Source organism: Sciurus vulgaris (genome assembly GCF_902686455.1).
Source record: "Sciurus vulgaris genome assembly, chromosome: 8".
In the NCBI taxonomy this organism is placed as follows: domain Eukaryota; kingdom Metazoa; phylum Chordata; class Mammalia; order Rodentia; family Sciuridae; genus Sciurus; species Sciurus vulgaris.
Window position 1 is genome coordinate 44,665,586 of NC_136468.1, and position 18,020 is coordinate 44,683,605.

Sequence of the window (18,020 nt, forward strand, 5' to 3'; positions counted from 1 at the left end):
AATTGTCAAACTTCTTTTTCTCTGTTTCATCTTGCCTCATGACCACGGGCTGCTTCCATTTCGTGACTCTCGTAGTGGCTGCCACATCCTGGCAGGAGTCTTGGGCAAATAGTTACTCACCTAAGATAGACTAGAAAGCCCCAAGAAGTAGTCCTTTTACCACATTCTCCTGCTTACTGTGCTTCAGAGCTTACTGTTGAAATGCAAGGGCTGCAGAGCATATCTACATGAACATTCAACTGTGGAAGTGAACATCTAGATTTTAATTCTGTGTAATTAGAGCAAGATTCTTAAACTTTTGAAACCTGAGAGTCTTCATTTTTTGAGTGGTAGGGGCTGGGGGTGTCTACTACATCTCTAAAGACCCCTCCATTTTTTGTTTGAAAATAGAATTTTGGTGGTGTTAAATGATGACTTGCCAGAGAGAGAGAGAGAGAGAGAGAGAAAACAAAATTAAATTAAATACATCCTATGCCTCTGTGTGTGTGTGTGTGTGTGTGTGTGTGTGTGTGTGGTGCTGGGGATTGAACTCAGGGCCTTGTGCATGCCAGGCAAGCATTCTACCAGCTAAGCTACATTCCCAGCCCCTATGCCTTATTCTTGAGACTCCCATTCCCCTGAAATAACCAGTCTTTGGGGTCAATCCTTCCAATATTTTAATGTGCATGTTATATAGAGATGTTATCTTTTACATAAATGTTACACATATTTTATCTTATTTATGAGCTTATACTAAAACATTTAAGTAATACAGAAGGAGATAAGGCAGACCATGAAAGTCTCCCATAAACCTACTCCTCTCACCAATGATAACTGTTGTTAAGGAAATCATTTGAAATTCTGACATGTGAATTAAAAATTATAGATTTAGTGAAATGTTAAGGGGAAAAGAGTATGATTCATTGTGTTTTGAGATTCTGGTATTTTGACCTAATAATATGAAGCAGCTCATAGGACATAGGCTGGCATATCTAGAGCTGGGTTGGAAGAAGTTACATATCTGCAAAGGGCAGTTGTTCAGGACCCTGTGTGGCAGTTTGAAACAGGAACTGTAGACTTATGAGGAAGACAGACAGAGCAGGGACAAGGATGCAGACCAACAGGAAACTGCATCTGGGGTACTCTTGTCACTTTCATAGAATCCTATTTCATTCCAAGTTTTATTTCTTATTTTTTTCTTTCCATTCTTTTAATTTTTTTATTTTTATTTTTTACAGACTGCATTTTGATTCATTGTACACAAATGGGGTACTTCATTTCATTTCTATGGTTGTACACAATGTAGATTCACATCATTCATGTAATCATACATGTACATAGGGTAGTGATGTCTGTCTCATTCCTCTATCTTTCATATCCCCCCTCCCTCTCATTTCCCTCTATGTAATCTAAAGTTCCTCCATTCTTCTCTCACCCCCCACCCTACCTCCCCCATTATATATTCATCATCACTTATCAGGGAAAACATTCAGCCTTTGGTTTTTTGGGATTGGTCTTTACATTCTTTTTGATTTGTTTTATGACCTTCCTGAACAATGATTTTCTATCTGTATTCTAAGCAATTATTTGAAGAATTTAAAATTTGTAACATCAGAAATCAGTAACAGATTTTAAATTTTTATTTAATTTATTTTTATTTTTTTTGGTACAGGGGATGCAACCCAGGGCCTCTTGCATGCAAGGCAGGCACTCTACCACTGAGCTATATGCCCAGTCCCATTAGTTTATTTTATTGGTGGTAAGAACAACTAATATAAGATTTACCTCTTAGCAAATTTCAAAGTGTACAATACAGTATTGTTAATTATAGGCACTGTATTGTACAGCAGATCTGTAGAACTTACTCATCTTGCATAACTGAAAGCTTTATGCATGTTGATTAGCAATTTATCACTTCTTTTCCTCAGCACCAACCACCACTCTACTCCCTGGTTCTGAGTTTGATTATTTTAGATTCTTCTTTAACAGATGTTAAGTGTGTTGTTTTTCATCGTCTTTCTGCTTTGCCATCACTTCACTCTGTACAGTGGGACGGAGAGAGTATGCTGGTATCTCCCTTCATCCCTGACTCCCCGTGATGCCTGAAGACACTCACCCCACCTTCTTGGCCTTACTTTCTCCATCTCTGAAAGGAGTGTGCCCACCTATTGATATCTAAATTCTCCTGAGGAAGTAGTTTCTTGATTTCCTACAAATAATTCCAAATTTCCTCACTCTAACTTATGAGATTTTAGAGTAGGTTAGAAAGAATTGATTTAATGTTCTTGGTGTCATATCTATAATAAGAAAGTACTTACATGCTTCTAAATGTAAATGTCAATGTATATTAGAACATCATACATAGATAAACTTTTCATACTATAATATCTTAATATTTATGGAAGTCATGAATAAAATAGCTCTTTAAATGTTTTTAGCAGTTATTCCTGGGACTTACAGGATCGATATACTCAAGACAAATCAGTTGTCAATAAGATGCAACAGAAGTACTGGGAAACGAAGCAGGCCTTTATTAAAGCCACGGGGAAGAAGGAAGATGAACATGTTGTTGCCTCTGATGCAGACCTGGATGCCAAGCTAGAGGTGAGCTCTTTACAGCTGATAGCCCCAGCAAAGCACCTTGAAAGAGTCAACTCACCTGGGTAGGCCTCCGTGTACTTTATATTTGAAAATGAGGAAGATCTAGAATCAGATAACTATGCCCAGTACATTTTGTTAAAATCAACAAATTCTGTAGCCACCAGCATGTCTTAATTTGTTTTTCAGGCTCTTAGTTGGAATGCATGGCATGTGGTAAATTCCCAGTAAATGTTTGTTTACAAAATTATTACAAAGAGTTGTTGAGAGTGATAGCTGAGGAATCAGAATTGAGGAAGAATCAGAAAACTAAAGGTCAGGCAGATGTTTACATTTTTAAAAATAAAATTTTACACTGGTAAAATAACCCGGGAAGTAGAACTTAGTATTAAACCCTGGAAAATTCTAGAATGAATTAAGCAGATACTTAGAGTAGTTAATAAGACAGCAAACTGAATTCATACCTGGTTGATCAAGAGTATTAATATAACTAGTAGAAAGCCCACTAACTCTGTCTTGCTAGACGTTTCTGCTGATAGTTTAGATTAAAGCTTTGAAGGCTTAACACTTTTGTGAGTGACAGGTCATCAAGAGAAGTAATACAATACATGGTCTGATAAGGATTCAACAAGATCTCTATGTTTAATGTGCAAGCTAAAGTTAATGAATCTAACATTATTAATGGGACTAAAAAAAGAGCTCAAGATCTCCTAGAAGGGTGGCTGGGGTGGTGGAAACCTAGTTATCCCGGAACGGGGAAGGTTAAAGGGAGACATATTAGTTGTTGATTACATAGGAAGGTCTGTTCTGTACATGAGGGTTTCCATTTACCTGAGGATCGACCCAGACCCAGGCAGAGCTTTCTAATGTTTAGGCTGCCCAGTGAGAGATGGGCTGACTTTGAGACTGCAAATGCCCTATCCGATGGATCTGGCTGCTGTTGCAACCGCTAGCTTTTGTGACCTTGGGAGAACGATCTAATTTCTCTTATCCTTGTTTCCTTAGTGCTCAAAATGGAGGTAAGAATATTTATTTACAGTTATTATGAGGATTAAATTAGGTAATAACTAGAGTGATAACTTATATTTACTTAGTGCTCATTATGTCCCAGGACTATTGAGAATGCTTTCTGTACATTATCTCTGGTACCTAATGAAACTCCTGACACACCTGGCTCTGCCTTGCCAACCCCCACGATATTTACACTGCCCACACCACCCTCCAGCCATAATGGCCTTTTCTTATTCTCAGGTCACAACCAAGCCAGTTCACATGTACCAAAATATTTCCTGTGGTCAGCCTGGATTCTCTTTCCCCAGACCTTCCCTTGACTGGTTCCTCCTCATAGTTCAGGTATCTGCCTAAAGGTCACCTGAACCTGAATATGCTTGCAAAGTCACTGAGATCCACCCATGTTCCTCATGCACTCCACCCACTCTGTGTCTCACACATGGCCTTACTTTATTTTGCTCAGAATACTCATCTCTCATGAATTATCTCAGGTGTTGGTTTGTTTGCCTGCCTTCCCTCCAGCAAGAGGTCAAATTCCGTGGCAGCCTACCACTGTCTCCAGCCAGTCTCACAGTACACATTCAACAGGTGCTAAATGAATACCTGTACATATTGGTGCAATTATTATCGGCCCTATTTCTCCTTCTATAAGTGGAAATTCTGACATAAAAGCTGGGTTTGACAAGGATTTTCTAAAGAATAGTCCTACATTGGAAAAATAAAAAAAGTAGAACCAGGAAACATATATTCTGATTTTTGTATTATAAATGCAGTTTAAATTATGTTATCTATGCTTTCCATAGCTCATAGCTTTTTCCTTTTTAACAACCTAGTAAATACAAGCCCATCATTCAAAAAGTAATATGTTAATTACTACTACTATATTTAACATCATATTATAGTAGTAGTTGACCTTTGCCATAACACTATTTAACAATCCAACTCTACTTTATTCCAAATAACTGTTGTCCTAACCATGTGACCTCCAAAGTACTTAGCTGTGACTAATAATTTTACCTATGATAGAGATCTCTGCAGAAGTGTTAATGCTGATGTTGATGGTTATAGAGAGAATTAATTCCAACAATAAAACATAAAATGATATGTAGATCATTATGACATTGTTTTTATACTGAGTTTCACATAGAAGTCTTGTTCACGAACCAAGACCTTTTATTTTGTTGACTCAGAAAACTTGTGTGCCAAGTTTTAATATAATGGTCAGATACTATTAAAATTCATTGAGAAGTTAATCTAGAAATGCTGTGCTAAGTTTAGTATTTGTCCACATTACTTGTTATTAAAATAATTTTCTCAAAAATAGCTCCTTGGCACAAGGGCATAAAAGAACTAATCTGTGGTGATAGAAGTCTTTTAATGGCTGCCAGGGTAGAGTGGACAGTATGAATGGGGGAAATGTTTCTTATCTTGCTTTGGGTATGGTTACATGAAGATATATAATAATCAAAACTCACAGAACTGAACACTACAGAGCTGTGCATTTTATTGCATTTAACTTCTATTTTTAAATAATGAACAGTAAAAACAGACCTTAGCTCTTATATTCAAGAATGACAAAAAGAATCAATTTGCTTCTATTCTGGTTATTTGTGGCACAGACTACTAATATCAAACATTTGCTAAAGGACAGATTCAGACTGCCAATTTTCTATTTTATTTTATGGCAAAGAATTTTTTTTCATATTTATAAACAGTTAAGGATGCAATTTAGTAAACTCATATATTTATTTTCTTAATGACCAAGTTTTATTATATTAAGCATTCCTAGGAATGGTTTTAATCTTTCATGTATATGTGCATACATCCATTTTTATTAGATAATTTGGTCAAATTTATAATGAAGCAGCTCATCTGTTTTCACTCAAATATTGAAGTGCTTTGTGATACCAGGACATAATTTCTACAATGTGGCTAGTTAAGTAGGAGAGAGGAAGAAAGAAAACCTTGCCCTGCCTCACTGAGTAACTCCACAAAGGCAACATGTTTGCCAGGTTTTCTGATTGATACCAGCCCTGATCCCTTGAGTCTGTGGACAGAGGTAAAGAAAGTGTGATGTTATGTTAGTCAGCTTTCTGTCACTGTGACAAATACCTGAGATAAATCAAGTTAAAAAAAGAGGATAATTTTTATTTCGGTTCACAGTTATAGAGGGTTCACTCCATGGTCACTTGGCCCCATTGCTTTTGGGCCTGTGGTGTAGCAGAGGAAACATGTTCCTCATGACAGCCAGGAAGCAAAGACAGAGAAGAAGAGGTTGCAGTTCCAGTAGCTCTCTCAAGGGCATGCCCCCAGTGACCTAACTTCCTTCTATTTGGTCCCGCCTCCTAAAGATCCCACCACTTCCAGGACCCACCACTTCCCAATAGCACCACAGGCTAAAGACCAAGCTGTTAGCATATTGGTCTCTGGGGGAACATTTAAGATTGAAACCATACTATCTCTTCTATCTTTCCTTGAGTTATCTTGGTTTTTGAAGCAAACACTGAGACCCCCTGAATTAAAATCTGGTTAGATGCTCATCAATTCAGTCCTACCTGCCATGCATTACATTGTATCACTGTATAGTTTATGAAATCATTAGCAAAATAAGTAGTGATGTTTGCTCCTAGTTAAACATCATTTTACCAGATGCCTTCCAAACAGACAGAACATTCAGATGATTGATTTTTGTTTGCTTTATCCAGTTTTTCAAGCATGCCATAAAATACATTAAGATCATAAAATAAGTTGATGTCATCTTTTAAATATGATGTTCACTGGACAGATCTTCCATTTTTTTAAAAAAAAAGACAGCAAATGGTGAAGGGAATAAATTAGGTTATGAATGAATATTGAGTCTCTGGTTTACCAAGTCCTCTAATTGGGCCTTCAATGGTCTGGAGGAAATAATTGCTGCTGTAGATCTTAATTTAGATCACAGAGATGATGAATTCCAATAAGTAAAGGAAAACAGGAACATATTTAATGGTGTTGGTCGTGGTCTCTATATAATACTTTATATAAACACCAAACACACTTAGACACATGATCTTGTTTTTAGTGGGCAAATCATACCACTATGGTTTTGTTCAATGTAATTATATTTTATTTCACTGCTCTTTTATTCAGCATTTGTTTGTGTGTGTTTTTTTTTTTATTACAGTTGTTTCACTCAATTCAAAGAACCTGTTTGGATCTGTCTAAAGCAATTGTACTCTATCAAAAGAGGATATGTTGTAAGTATGAACAGTGATCAAATAGAGTCTAAGAAAGAATGGCACATTTTACCGTAGCATATCATTTAACTTGTTTAGGGAACTCTTCATGGGTGTTTGTTTGTTTAAGCCATGAAGAAGAAAGTCTCTAATAATTTTACCCAATTTACATAGGTTTTTTTATCTTTCAAAATAAGAATCATATTAGGAGAATTTTGTATTGGAAGTCCCATGGATGTAGACATACCATTTGTTTTCCCAATTATAAAAAAAGTTTTTCAGTTTTATGTCTTCGGCTTTTAAATTGGAGTTATTTTTATTTGATCACCTTTGCTATCTTATATCCAGTGTTGTTCCTTTTAAAGAAATCAGGTAGAGAGAGAAGGCATATACAATTAATTCATTGGTGATATTTTGTTGACAGTACTTCCTCAAGAGCATTTCTTATGTCAGACGTCAGGTTTCTAGGGAATGAGATTTTCACACAGTCATCCTGTCTTAAAGCATTACCCACAAAGTTATCTCTGAAATACTAACTATCTAGTTGTATGCTAATGTGTTTTTAAACTTTCATGTTAGGTCATAGTTAATTTAATAATTTCTGTGTTTCTGAGACTAGAATACAGAATGGTTTTTTATTTCTGACTGCTCTGCCAAACCCCTTTTCTATAAACACAAGTTAGCAACCGGTTGTTTCTCTACATTAGTCAGGTTTTATTGAGGCAACTGTTTTGGGAAAGTCCAAAAATCATAGCACTGAAAGAATTCTGTAAATTATTTTTGTGGATATTTACTAAGTGTTTGGGCTAAGACTTCTCCAGAGCTTCAGGATCTTGAGGTATGAGGAAATCGAGACACGTGGCTGACATCCCCAACCATCTCCCTGTCCCCCATTTCGTCATTCTCAGGCTGGCCTGATTCGCCCCTCAGAGAGCTTTCAGCTTCCCCCTCCTCCTCTGTCTTCTCTGCCACTACCCCGCTTATACTCCTGTACTTGGTTTGCTAAGTCGGCTTCCTGTCACCTCTTCTGCCTTCTCTAGCCCGTTGTCTATGCTGCAATCAGGGTATACCTTTAAACCAAACCAGATCATTCCTTTGTTTAAACCCCGAGTTGGGGGAATTATCAGTCAAAATTGCTTTTACCATACCTTCCATGCTCCTCACACTTACCATGAAATGGATCATTTTCTCCTCTGTGTAGAAAACAAAAGATACTGAAAAATTGTGATTGTTTTAAGTAAGTCACATGAAGTTAGTTGCTCCCTTCTTTAAAATATACATATAGTAATAAGGGAAGAAAAGATGGATGCTTGCAGATTACTGTAAACAGTGATTCTCTAAATAGAAATATGCTTACCACCTATTTGAATGTTCCTAGTAGAACACCTAGAATCACCTTTCCCCTGAACCATCTCAGATAAGTTAATAGAATTATGATTGAACACTATAAAATCTCATGATTATTTTGTAAGGAACTGCAACGATGACCCCACTCTTGAAGGCGTCATCTGGTTGGCCAGCAGAGCTTGGCTGCGGGTTGTGGATGAGCCCTTTGTGTCTCTCACCAAGCTTGTGTGAGCCATGCTATCACAGTGCGGGTGAGGAGGAGGAGTTCGACACTGCTGGGAATCCCGTCTTTGACGGAAGACTAAAAATAGTGTAGCTAATGTGAGGGCATTGCTATGTAGCTGTCAAAAAAAAAGAAAGAAAGAAAGAAAGAAAGAAAGAAAGAAAGAAAGAAAGAAAGAAAGAAAGAAAGAAAGAAAGAAAGAAAGAAAGAAAGAAAGAAAGAAAGAAAGAAAGAGAAAGAAAGAAAGAAAGGAGGGAAGTCTCTATGAACTAATATGAAGTAATTTAAAGGGTATAATTTTAAATGAAAGGAGCCAAGCACAAATATGTATTGATAGTATGCTACCCTTCAGCAAGAAAAAAGGGGTATAATAAAATATAAATATAAAGAAAGAAGGGTACACACACACAAACAAAATAAATAAATAAAGTCTTCTCGTTGTGCTATAGAATTTCAGGAAAAATAAACCAGAAATTAAGGAGACTGGGGGATGGGTGGGAAAGTGTTAGAAAGAAGTAGGGATGAAAATGAGGTGGCAAGGTGAGGAGGGAGCTGTATCTAGCAACCTCAGTGGTGTTTCACATACTCGAAGCATGCTAAGACTATCCAGGACCTGGGAGGGTCTCAAATGGAGTGCAAGCTGCTGACTAGAGTGGAGAAGAAGAGAACTACCTTAGTAATTCTGGGAAACTATTTTTTTTGACAGGATTCTAAACCTAAACACAAAGAAAAGTACACATGGAAACTGTTCTCGTTAGTTTACTCATTTCTTATAGGGGGAAAGATTAGCAATTCTGAAACTGTGTATGTATAGTGAGGTAAAACAAATAAGTAAATCTATCATAGATAATGAGAGCCTGAATTCTCATTGCCTACAGTAGAAAGAAGTTGTGAATAAAGAGAGAAAGCTAGAATGAACACAAGGAGTTGCACTGGAATCAGAGTATCATATGAAGTCATTATTAACATAGATTCAGATGGATAGATTCAGAAACGAATAGAGATAAGTGAGTATACATGGGTTAGTGTGCATTCATATATTTCCTGCCTTTGCTGACAATACCTCAAAGCACTAATGCCCTGTAGTTGTGAGCACACCAACACACAGTTCTTGGTTTCTAAATATTCTTCTCCATGAAAGCAATGTTTCTTAGAGAAATAACTGATTTCAGAACTGGGGAAGGAAAAATTCAAAATGAGTCTGGAATACCTTGTGATGCCAACATACAAGGAAGTTTTTGAAAAAGGGTGCCAAGTTGAAAGGGCACAGGAGCAAGCCTATGGTTCACACCAATACAATCTGAGCAACAAGATAAACTATGATATTATTGAATTATAACCATGGAAAATAATGACACATTAAGTCTATCTGGACACATTAAGTCTATCTGGAGGCAGGTAAGAAAGGACCTTATAAAGTAATTCCAGTTAATTTTTTAAAAAAGTATATATATGTATGTATGTGTGTGTGTATATATATATATATATATATATATACATATATATATATATATATATATATATATATATATATATAAATACCACAAAATCACCATTAAGCAAACACCACAGTGAGAATTGTGGCAGGTCACTGAAGAGTGTCACAATCAATGAGTGAAGTTTGTGAAGAAACTGAAGATTCACAAAATTTTGTGTATTCTTTCCTCAATATTACAAAATAATTACAAAATGATAATTGCAAAAGGAAAAAAAATATAACTTTACTGTGAAGAAACCCAACAGATACCACTTTAACCGAGTGACAGAACTCAATGTCCCAAGCGATGATGCATGTTGTTAACATATAAACCTCCATTAAGAGTGGCTCTGCATCTCTGTATCCCTCCCTCAAGTCCATAACCCAACTCTAATCATGAGAAATCACACAAAGCCAAGCTGAACGACATTCTAAAAAATATTCCTAGAAAGCTGAAATGGGGGAAAAAAAGTATCAAAAGACATAAAGTATTAAAAGACAGAAAGATCAAATAACTGTCAGATTGGGTGACTAAGGAGACTCCATATCTGTGTGCTGGAACAGGGAAAGGGCATTCATGGAAAAACTGGTAAAAAAAAAAAAAAAAAAAAAAAAATTAAGAAAGTCTGTAGTTTAGTTGGTAGTATTACTCCAATGTTAATTTCCTAGACGTAAGTATTAGGGAAAGATGTAAATATCAGGGGAAGTTGGGGAAGGTCATATAGGAGCTCTGTATACTAGCTACAATTTTTCTATAAGTCTAACATTATTTCAAAATAAGAGATTTCATAAAGGTACAATGTAACATAAATTGGATCCTCTGGGTCTCTAACTTTTTAAAAAGTATCCCCCACACTTAGAGTAGAATCCAAACTCCCATTCCATGGCTGATAAATAGGACACCTCTCTCTCCAGTCACCTTTCCCCTGACTGAGAAATCATCTGAGGCCTTTTGCACTCCTTGTTCCCCTACTTGGTACGTCCCTGCCCTCATGGTATCTAGAGTGGCCCCTTCTTGTTTTGTAGCTGAGCTTAATGGTCCCCTGCTCCAAAATGCTTTCCCTAACCACCCATTGAAAGGCAGCTTCTAGTCACTCTTACTCCCCATCTCTCTTTTTGTATTTTTCTTTTTTGTTTTGTGTTTGTGATGATGTATATTTTGTTCTTCTATCACCTGCTGCTTGAATATCAGTTCTGTTAAGAGCCGGGACCTCATGTGTCCTGTTCGTCACTGTATTCCCAGTGGCAGAAAAGTATCTAGTACCTATTGAATTATCCATAAATCTGGGCTAAGTGAGTTAATGCTGTCAAGCTAATTGGTTTCATAGTTCTTTAGTTGCATTTTGGGAGAATATATGTGAAAATCTAATTAGCAATTATATGTGAATAGGTTTTTATTTGAATTTTTAAGCCCCAGCTAATTGAAAACTTTGTACAGTAGAAATTTTTTAGTTATCTGATACACAGGTTGCACCTGAATTTTAAACTTCTACCAATTAATTTCAGTATTTGAATTGTTTAAATTAGTGATTTTCCATCACTAATTGGAAAATTCCAACCTTGAGCCCCATGGAGCTCAAACGTCCTTTTACCTCTCTCAGAAACACTGCCAATTAATCAGAGTCAGAGCTTAAATGAAACTTGTTTGCCATAGGTTTAATCCTCACATGCATATAATGACCAAAAAAAATATTTTCGAGTGCTTCAACTTACCTTGATTTTTTTTTTTTTTTTTTTTTTAGGATAGAGTACATTTCATCAGCCATGTAATCATCCAGGTACCATAAACTGGTTTCTTCCTGACCTTAAGCTAAATGTATTCATTCATATACGACCTGAACCTTCAGGGTTTAAGAAAAAGTGACAGTTGCCTGATGATCTTAGGAGAGAAAATAGGAAATTGCTCTTCCTATTTTCCTATAGGGAAAGATTCATTGTGGAACTGAATGATTGATATATTAAACTGTTAAGAGGAAAAAAATGGAATGTATTTAAAAACAACACTAAAAATACTTTTTATAGTTATAGGAATTTTTAGGCTACCTAGAACACCACATAGATATAAAATAAGCCTTTAACTTGAAATAAAATGTGCAGGGATAATGAGGCAAAAATTATAGTTAGTTCAACTTCACAAACATTTAATTACTGACATGACTAAAACATTTCATGCTCGGACTGGGGAATATAAAGTTTAGACGCGGTCCCTGCCCTGGAAAGCTGAGTCTCATAGAAGGACACATGCCTACCTGTGCACACTCTGACATGGGTCCTACCAGAGTAAACGCTAACACAGGTGCCCAGTAGGCACTGCTGTCCAGAGAAATAGGAATCCACTACTTACAGAGGAAATAGCCTTCCTGTTTTGATCTGTGAGCTTGATTTTTGAGAGAGAAAAGTAGGAAGGAGGGACATCTTTTTTCTCTCAGGTGAAATGGATTTTGAAGCCCCATCTCCATGGGGTCCTCCCAGGAGATTGTTAGGGTGAACTACAGTCACAGATTAAGAAGGAGGCAGTAGTGAGTTTAGCTGTCGTCTTTGTATTCATGGTTCCTGGCCAACCCTCTACAGTATCATCGGAGAGATTTTTAGGAATGGGGTGCATTCTCAAAGAATCTGTATGGCTCTTGGAAACAGACAAGAGTCCTAGCAGCATTTAGAAAGCAGTTTGAGAAGCACATGATGTGGAACTGTATCAGTACAGAAAAGTGGACAAGAGTATTATTCAAAGTATGTTGATAGTAAATGCCACATTTGGAGAAAGAAAAAAAAAATCCTGGGAAACTCAGTGTCACTACTGTGCATGATTCTCCACTGTAAGTGTGTGCTTGGGTCTCTTTTACTCTATTATGTAGATGCTCTGTATTTTTATCAAATCGGTTCCTAGAATAGGAAGCAAGAGTTTTTCATTATAATAAATAATCATGCTGATTATTTTTGTGCCCATTGGACTACCTCCTTAGGATGTTCTAACCCCTTAACAGCAGAAATGTAGTGTCAAAGATGGTGCAATTCTATGACTATAATTACAACCAAATCAATCTGTAGAAAGCTCGTAACAGATACATACCAGTAGACCCATCTGCAATTGTCTTTAAAAATAAGACCAAGATCAGGCAGAACCAATTCAGAGCTGGTTCCAGCTATGTATTTTAAAATCCACCAAGTGGTCAACCTGATGGCCTACCCAGCCTCAGTTCCCAACCCACCTCCTACCAAAAACCTGTGTCATGAGTGAGGTATATGAGTTGCTTTACAGACAAGAAGAATGTAACTCAGGAAGACATCAAAAAATCAGCAGGATAGAATAATAGGAGGCTAGGAGCCACTAAAGATTCCCACCGTTACCTTCATTCTTGACAAACCCAACTCCTTCATTTCAGCTGGAAGCAGCACATTATGGGCTGACTTTTCAGTACAAAGGTCATTTTCTGGTTCTGATTACAGGGCACCAAACTCACTGACAGATGTATTCAAGTGAATTTGATCTCTCGTATTGTACATGGAAGAACAGCATGAGCGTTAAATGGCAGGGTTGGGGAGGGGGGAGAACTCACCTTGAAGCCTGCCACTTGGATTTAATTTCATCTCATCTTTGCCTCTGGAAGAGAGGGACCTTGTGATTCGTCTCTCTCATTTTCTTTGTAATAAAAATGCTCATTGTTCACGGCTCCTTTCTGTCTTTTCTTCATCAGTCTTGTCTCAAGAAGAAAATGAACTGGGAAAATTTCTCCGATCTCAAGGCTTCCAAGATAAAACCAGAGCAGGAAAGATGATGCAAGCCACAGGAAAGGCCCTCTGTTTCTCTTCCCAGCAAAGGTGTGTGACCTTTATTGGGGCTCTGTTTTGGGGGATCTGAAGAGAACCTGGGACTCACCTACTCATGCAGGGAAATTTCACTGTCTAAAGAAAGCTTTTGCCTATGGTTCAGGAGCTACTCTATTTACTTGATTTCTTCTTAACTCTATGAATAAAAAAAACATGCAGGATTCTATTTTCCTTCTTGTTCATTTTAAAATATTTTTTTCTTATTTCTCCTGGTCTATAGGGGGCATTATATATGCCAATCACTGTGAGTGCTGTCCTAGGTTTACATTTGACCTTCAGTGTTGCTCATAACGATCAGCCTGGTTCTCCTTCCAGCACCTGATTAAAGCAGGAATCTAATGAGACCAGCTTGAAGGGTTTCCTCCCTACTCTCTGTGGGCCAATTAACTGCAGAGGGGTGTTGTTCAGGATGCCCTGGACCACACTGCCCAGACCCTGGGCCAGCAGCATCAGCAACATCACCTGGGAGCTTGTTAGAAATGCAGAAACTAGACCCCACCCCCAGATCTGCTGACTCTAAATTTGCATTTTAACAAGATTCCCTGTTGATTTTGATGTATGTTCAAGTTTGAGAAGCTCCAGTACAGAGAAAATGACTGATCAGTGGCATTTTTTAAATACAACCAGGACTCATTTTTATGGTCAGTATTAAATAAGCAGGAGCCCCTGCACACAGTTGCTCCTTGTGCCTGAGAAAAAGGACATTGTTTCTCTCATACTCCTCCAGCAGTTAACAAGCCCCAAAACTGTCATCCACCTAATATTTGGCAGAATCACATCTAAATAAAGCTTGTAGGTAATTTCCAAAAAATATTTAGGCTGTAGAAATTTCACTTACTCAAACTGTCCAACATTTTCTTTTATTAATTTCTCCTTCCTGTTCTCCCACCTTATGACCCAAAAGACCATTGTCATATTGCATGGGTGTTCCTATGAAAATCCAAGAAAGATGGAGTAGAAAAGAGAACAGCTGTGTCAAGTTCTTAGTGACCCCATTCCTAGGGATTTGGGTTCTTCCTAATGACATTTGGACCCTGACTCTGTGGACCATGCCAACTCTCATAGTTGAATGAAACCACTTCCAACAGTTCTTTACCCCTAGTTTTCCAAGAAAGATATTTATTTATAATCTTGAATTGCACCTATCATACTTATTTATAGTAGTTATTTTCCTTGTAAAAACTGTACATACTCATTTTAGAAAAAATTAAAAACAGACAAACCAAAAGGAGAAAATTAAAATCAACTAAAATTTTACTAATAGAGATAACCAACCATCTTTGAACCCCTTGATTCTTTCTTATATACATATGAACTCCCCCAACTTTATGAAGATAATTAATTTCTAAAATGCCCTTCAGAGAGTAAATCCTCATATGTTGAACATTACTATCACTAATTAGAGTGAGAAAAAGTTCTTATGCATTCCCGCATACCAAAAGTAGCATCTATTTTATAGAAAACAAAGCCAAATCCCAGAACACAATACAAGGGTTATTATTACTGATAACATTGTTAATTATTCTATTATTAAGCTATTCAGCTATCCCTTTCATGATTATAACCAGATGATCTCACAGAGCACAAATATACAGTACCTTAAGTTTAGGTAACCTAAGCTTTTGGATACAAACACAAACAGTAAGAGAAACCAACAAAAACAATGCAAGTGGTATGGAAAGTACAATTACTGTATGTTAGCAAACTGTGCTATGTCCATAATTTAATGAGGTATGAACGACTTTGCCATTTGGAAGGTGGCCTGCACACAGGCTCTGATTTCCTGACTCTCAGCTGCTGCCAGGCACATGAAATCCCAGCTAGTTCTCTTAAACATGAAGGAAGCAGGAGGATTAAATGCAACTCCCCTGAACTTGACTTCTTAGTTCTAAATATGATCTAGGGTATGCAGGAATATATTCTTAATGCAGATAGCTGATATCATAGCTTAGAGTGTTATTTAGCAAATTGATTTTTTAAAGTCAATGCTATTTTTTTAAATTTCGGTGTATACAGCTTAAACATCCACACCTTAGCATTCCATTAGCTGAGTATGTGTTACTAAATGTATGCTGGGTATACATTTAACCTGGGCCCTGCTGTGCCTTTCTTTGGTCATTTCCTTCTTTTCCTACTAAAGGATAACTGCCCTTGGAGTAGACCTTTAGGAACTTTATTACTACTCTTGGATGGATTTTCATGAATGAAAATGTGGACCAATCTGTCACCGACTCTTTATATTTTTTATTACTGTGATTTTTTTCTCAATCAAGACTCATTCTCTCATACCACAGTGAAAGGGTTTTCATCCTTCCAATTTTATATGAAGCTAGTTACAAGGAAAAAGTGGGGTGCATTTATATGCCGTTTTTAAAATTTTTTCCAGCACTGGGTGTTTAACCAGGAGCTCTCAACTACTGAGCCTACACCCTTGGCTTTTTTATTTTTCTTTTGAGACAGGGTCTCACTAAGTTGCTGAATCTGGCCTCAAACTTGAGATCCTCCTGCCTCAGCCTCCCTAGTCACTGGGATTAGAGGCATGTGCCAGTCCACCTAGCTTGCCTTTTTCTTTTCTATTATCAATTTATTACAACTTTAAATGTATCTGTCCAATTTCACACAAGTACAAGGAATCAAGAACAGTTTATTCAAAAGACCTTTTTACAGCAAATTTAGGAAAATAGACAAAATCCAAGGGAAGAGAAAAAGGAGTCCAGAAATTAATAAGATCCTCAGGGAGACATCTGAGGACTGTTTATATCTTTTAATAGAAGCCTTCAATTATATAAACCTTCACATCAGTATTTGTTTAACTGACTTATTTGCTAGTCATTGCTATAATGGCTCATTTTGTTTGATTAAAAGTGAGTATTAAATTTAAACCAATAGGATAAGGCACAAATTTATTCTATGGGGTAACAATATATCTTTGGAAAAACCTCTGATGTGCTGGTAAGACAATGTGGGACAGTTATTTTTGTAGAAATGCTCAACATTTAAAAGAATATTTTATAGACAAGGGTGAAAATAGCAAAGGTTTTTTTATTTTTTTCTTATTGCACCATTTAAACTCTTTCAGGTCTGCACACATAAGGTGGCATTGCAGACACACATGGAGCCCTCAGCTCCCTAGCACCATTGTTTCCTGAGTTTGCATTTAAATTGAAATTTAAATATTCGTCTCACTTTTATGTTTTGCACCTGTCTCCTGAATCTTCCTGGAATGTATTTTAAAAGTGTAATTCATCTGACACTGCTCATTTTGGGTAGGAATACCTCATGTTTGATGTACCTCAAATATTTTTTCTGAATAAATGTCAGTGTGTTTGGCTTATAATAGTTTCATATTTGTACCGTACACATTTCTGGTGTGTATCTTTTAGGTTCGGAGGAGGTTTTTTTATAAGAATTAAATTACATACCCTATCTGAAAATGCTAACACACAATAGAGCCTCAACAAACGTGCTTATCTCTCCTCCCAAACCACTTAAAATGCTTTAGTTCATGCTTCATTCCTATTGGAGCAAGCAGTATACACCCTGGCTCCTGAAAGGTAATCAAAATGGCCAGGTCAGGGAGGTCCTAGTCACGTACACTCCCATCTGTCTTCAAGGAGCCCACCTTCAGGGGATCAGGAGACAGGGAGCCACCAAGAGTAGAATGGAAGTGGCCATGCCTTGACCATCCATCATGGATGCAGGATTGGTTCCAGCTTCAAGGGAACACTGCCCACGCTTGAGGCCACCCCCAGCAACACCGAGGGGAGGTGCTTCCCGATGATCTACTTTAGTCACAGCAAACAAGTACTGGAGCATGGGTGGTCATCCCTGACTGACTCACCAGTTCATATACATTTTAATTATTATTCACCAGATCTTCTTGGAGCCTCTTCTATGTTCCAGGCACTGTTCTAGGTTCATAAGGGTAAGACAAACAAAGTGTCAAGGATTCAAACTGCTGATTGGCTTAGTTTCAAGAGTGTGGCTTTGTCCTTTTTTCCAGATTGGCCTTGAGAAATCCTTTGTGTCGATTTCACCAAGAAGTGGAGACTTTTCGGCATCGGGCCATCTCAGATACATGGCTGACAGTGAACCGCATGGAACAGTGCCGGACAGAATACAGGGGGGCATTATTATGGATGAAGGATGTGTCTCAAGAGCTTGATCCAGACCTCTACAAGCAAATGGAGAAGTTCAGGAAGGTAGGAGGTTTTATGAGGTTTACCAAAAGGGGTACCTGCTAGAAGGTAATGAGGTGTGATTGAATCCCTCTGGTGAAGAAGGCTTAGCTCAAAAGCACCAAGGATGCAATTAATCATTGTTGACGTCTTTTTATGTGACA

General features: G+C 37.3%; 1 protein-coding gene across 9 annotated transcripts in view; it reads left to right on the forward strand.

The window, feature by feature from the left end:
* The window catches only part of ICA1 (islet cell autoantigen 1), a 145,534-nt gene that overhangs the window by 19,416 nt on the left and 108,098 nt on the right, over window positions 1-18,020 (forward strand). For 6 of the 9 annotated variants that reach the window (XM_079151809.1, XM_079151810.1, XM_079151813.1 and 3 more), the window contains exons 3-6: window positions 2,418-2,583; window positions 6,752-6,824; window positions 13,546-13,669; window positions 17,682-17,880. In XM_079151809.1, the coding sequence (XP_079007935.1) occupies window positions 2,418-2,583; window positions 6,752-6,824; window positions 13,546-13,669; window positions 17,682-17,880 (562 nt within the window). The remainder of the gene's footprint in view (window positions 1-2,417; window positions 2,584-6,751; window positions 6,825-13,545; window positions 13,670-17,681; window positions 17,881-18,020) is intronic. The other 3 variants (XM_079151812.1, XM_079151814.1, XM_079151811.1) reach the window with 1 other exon arrangement.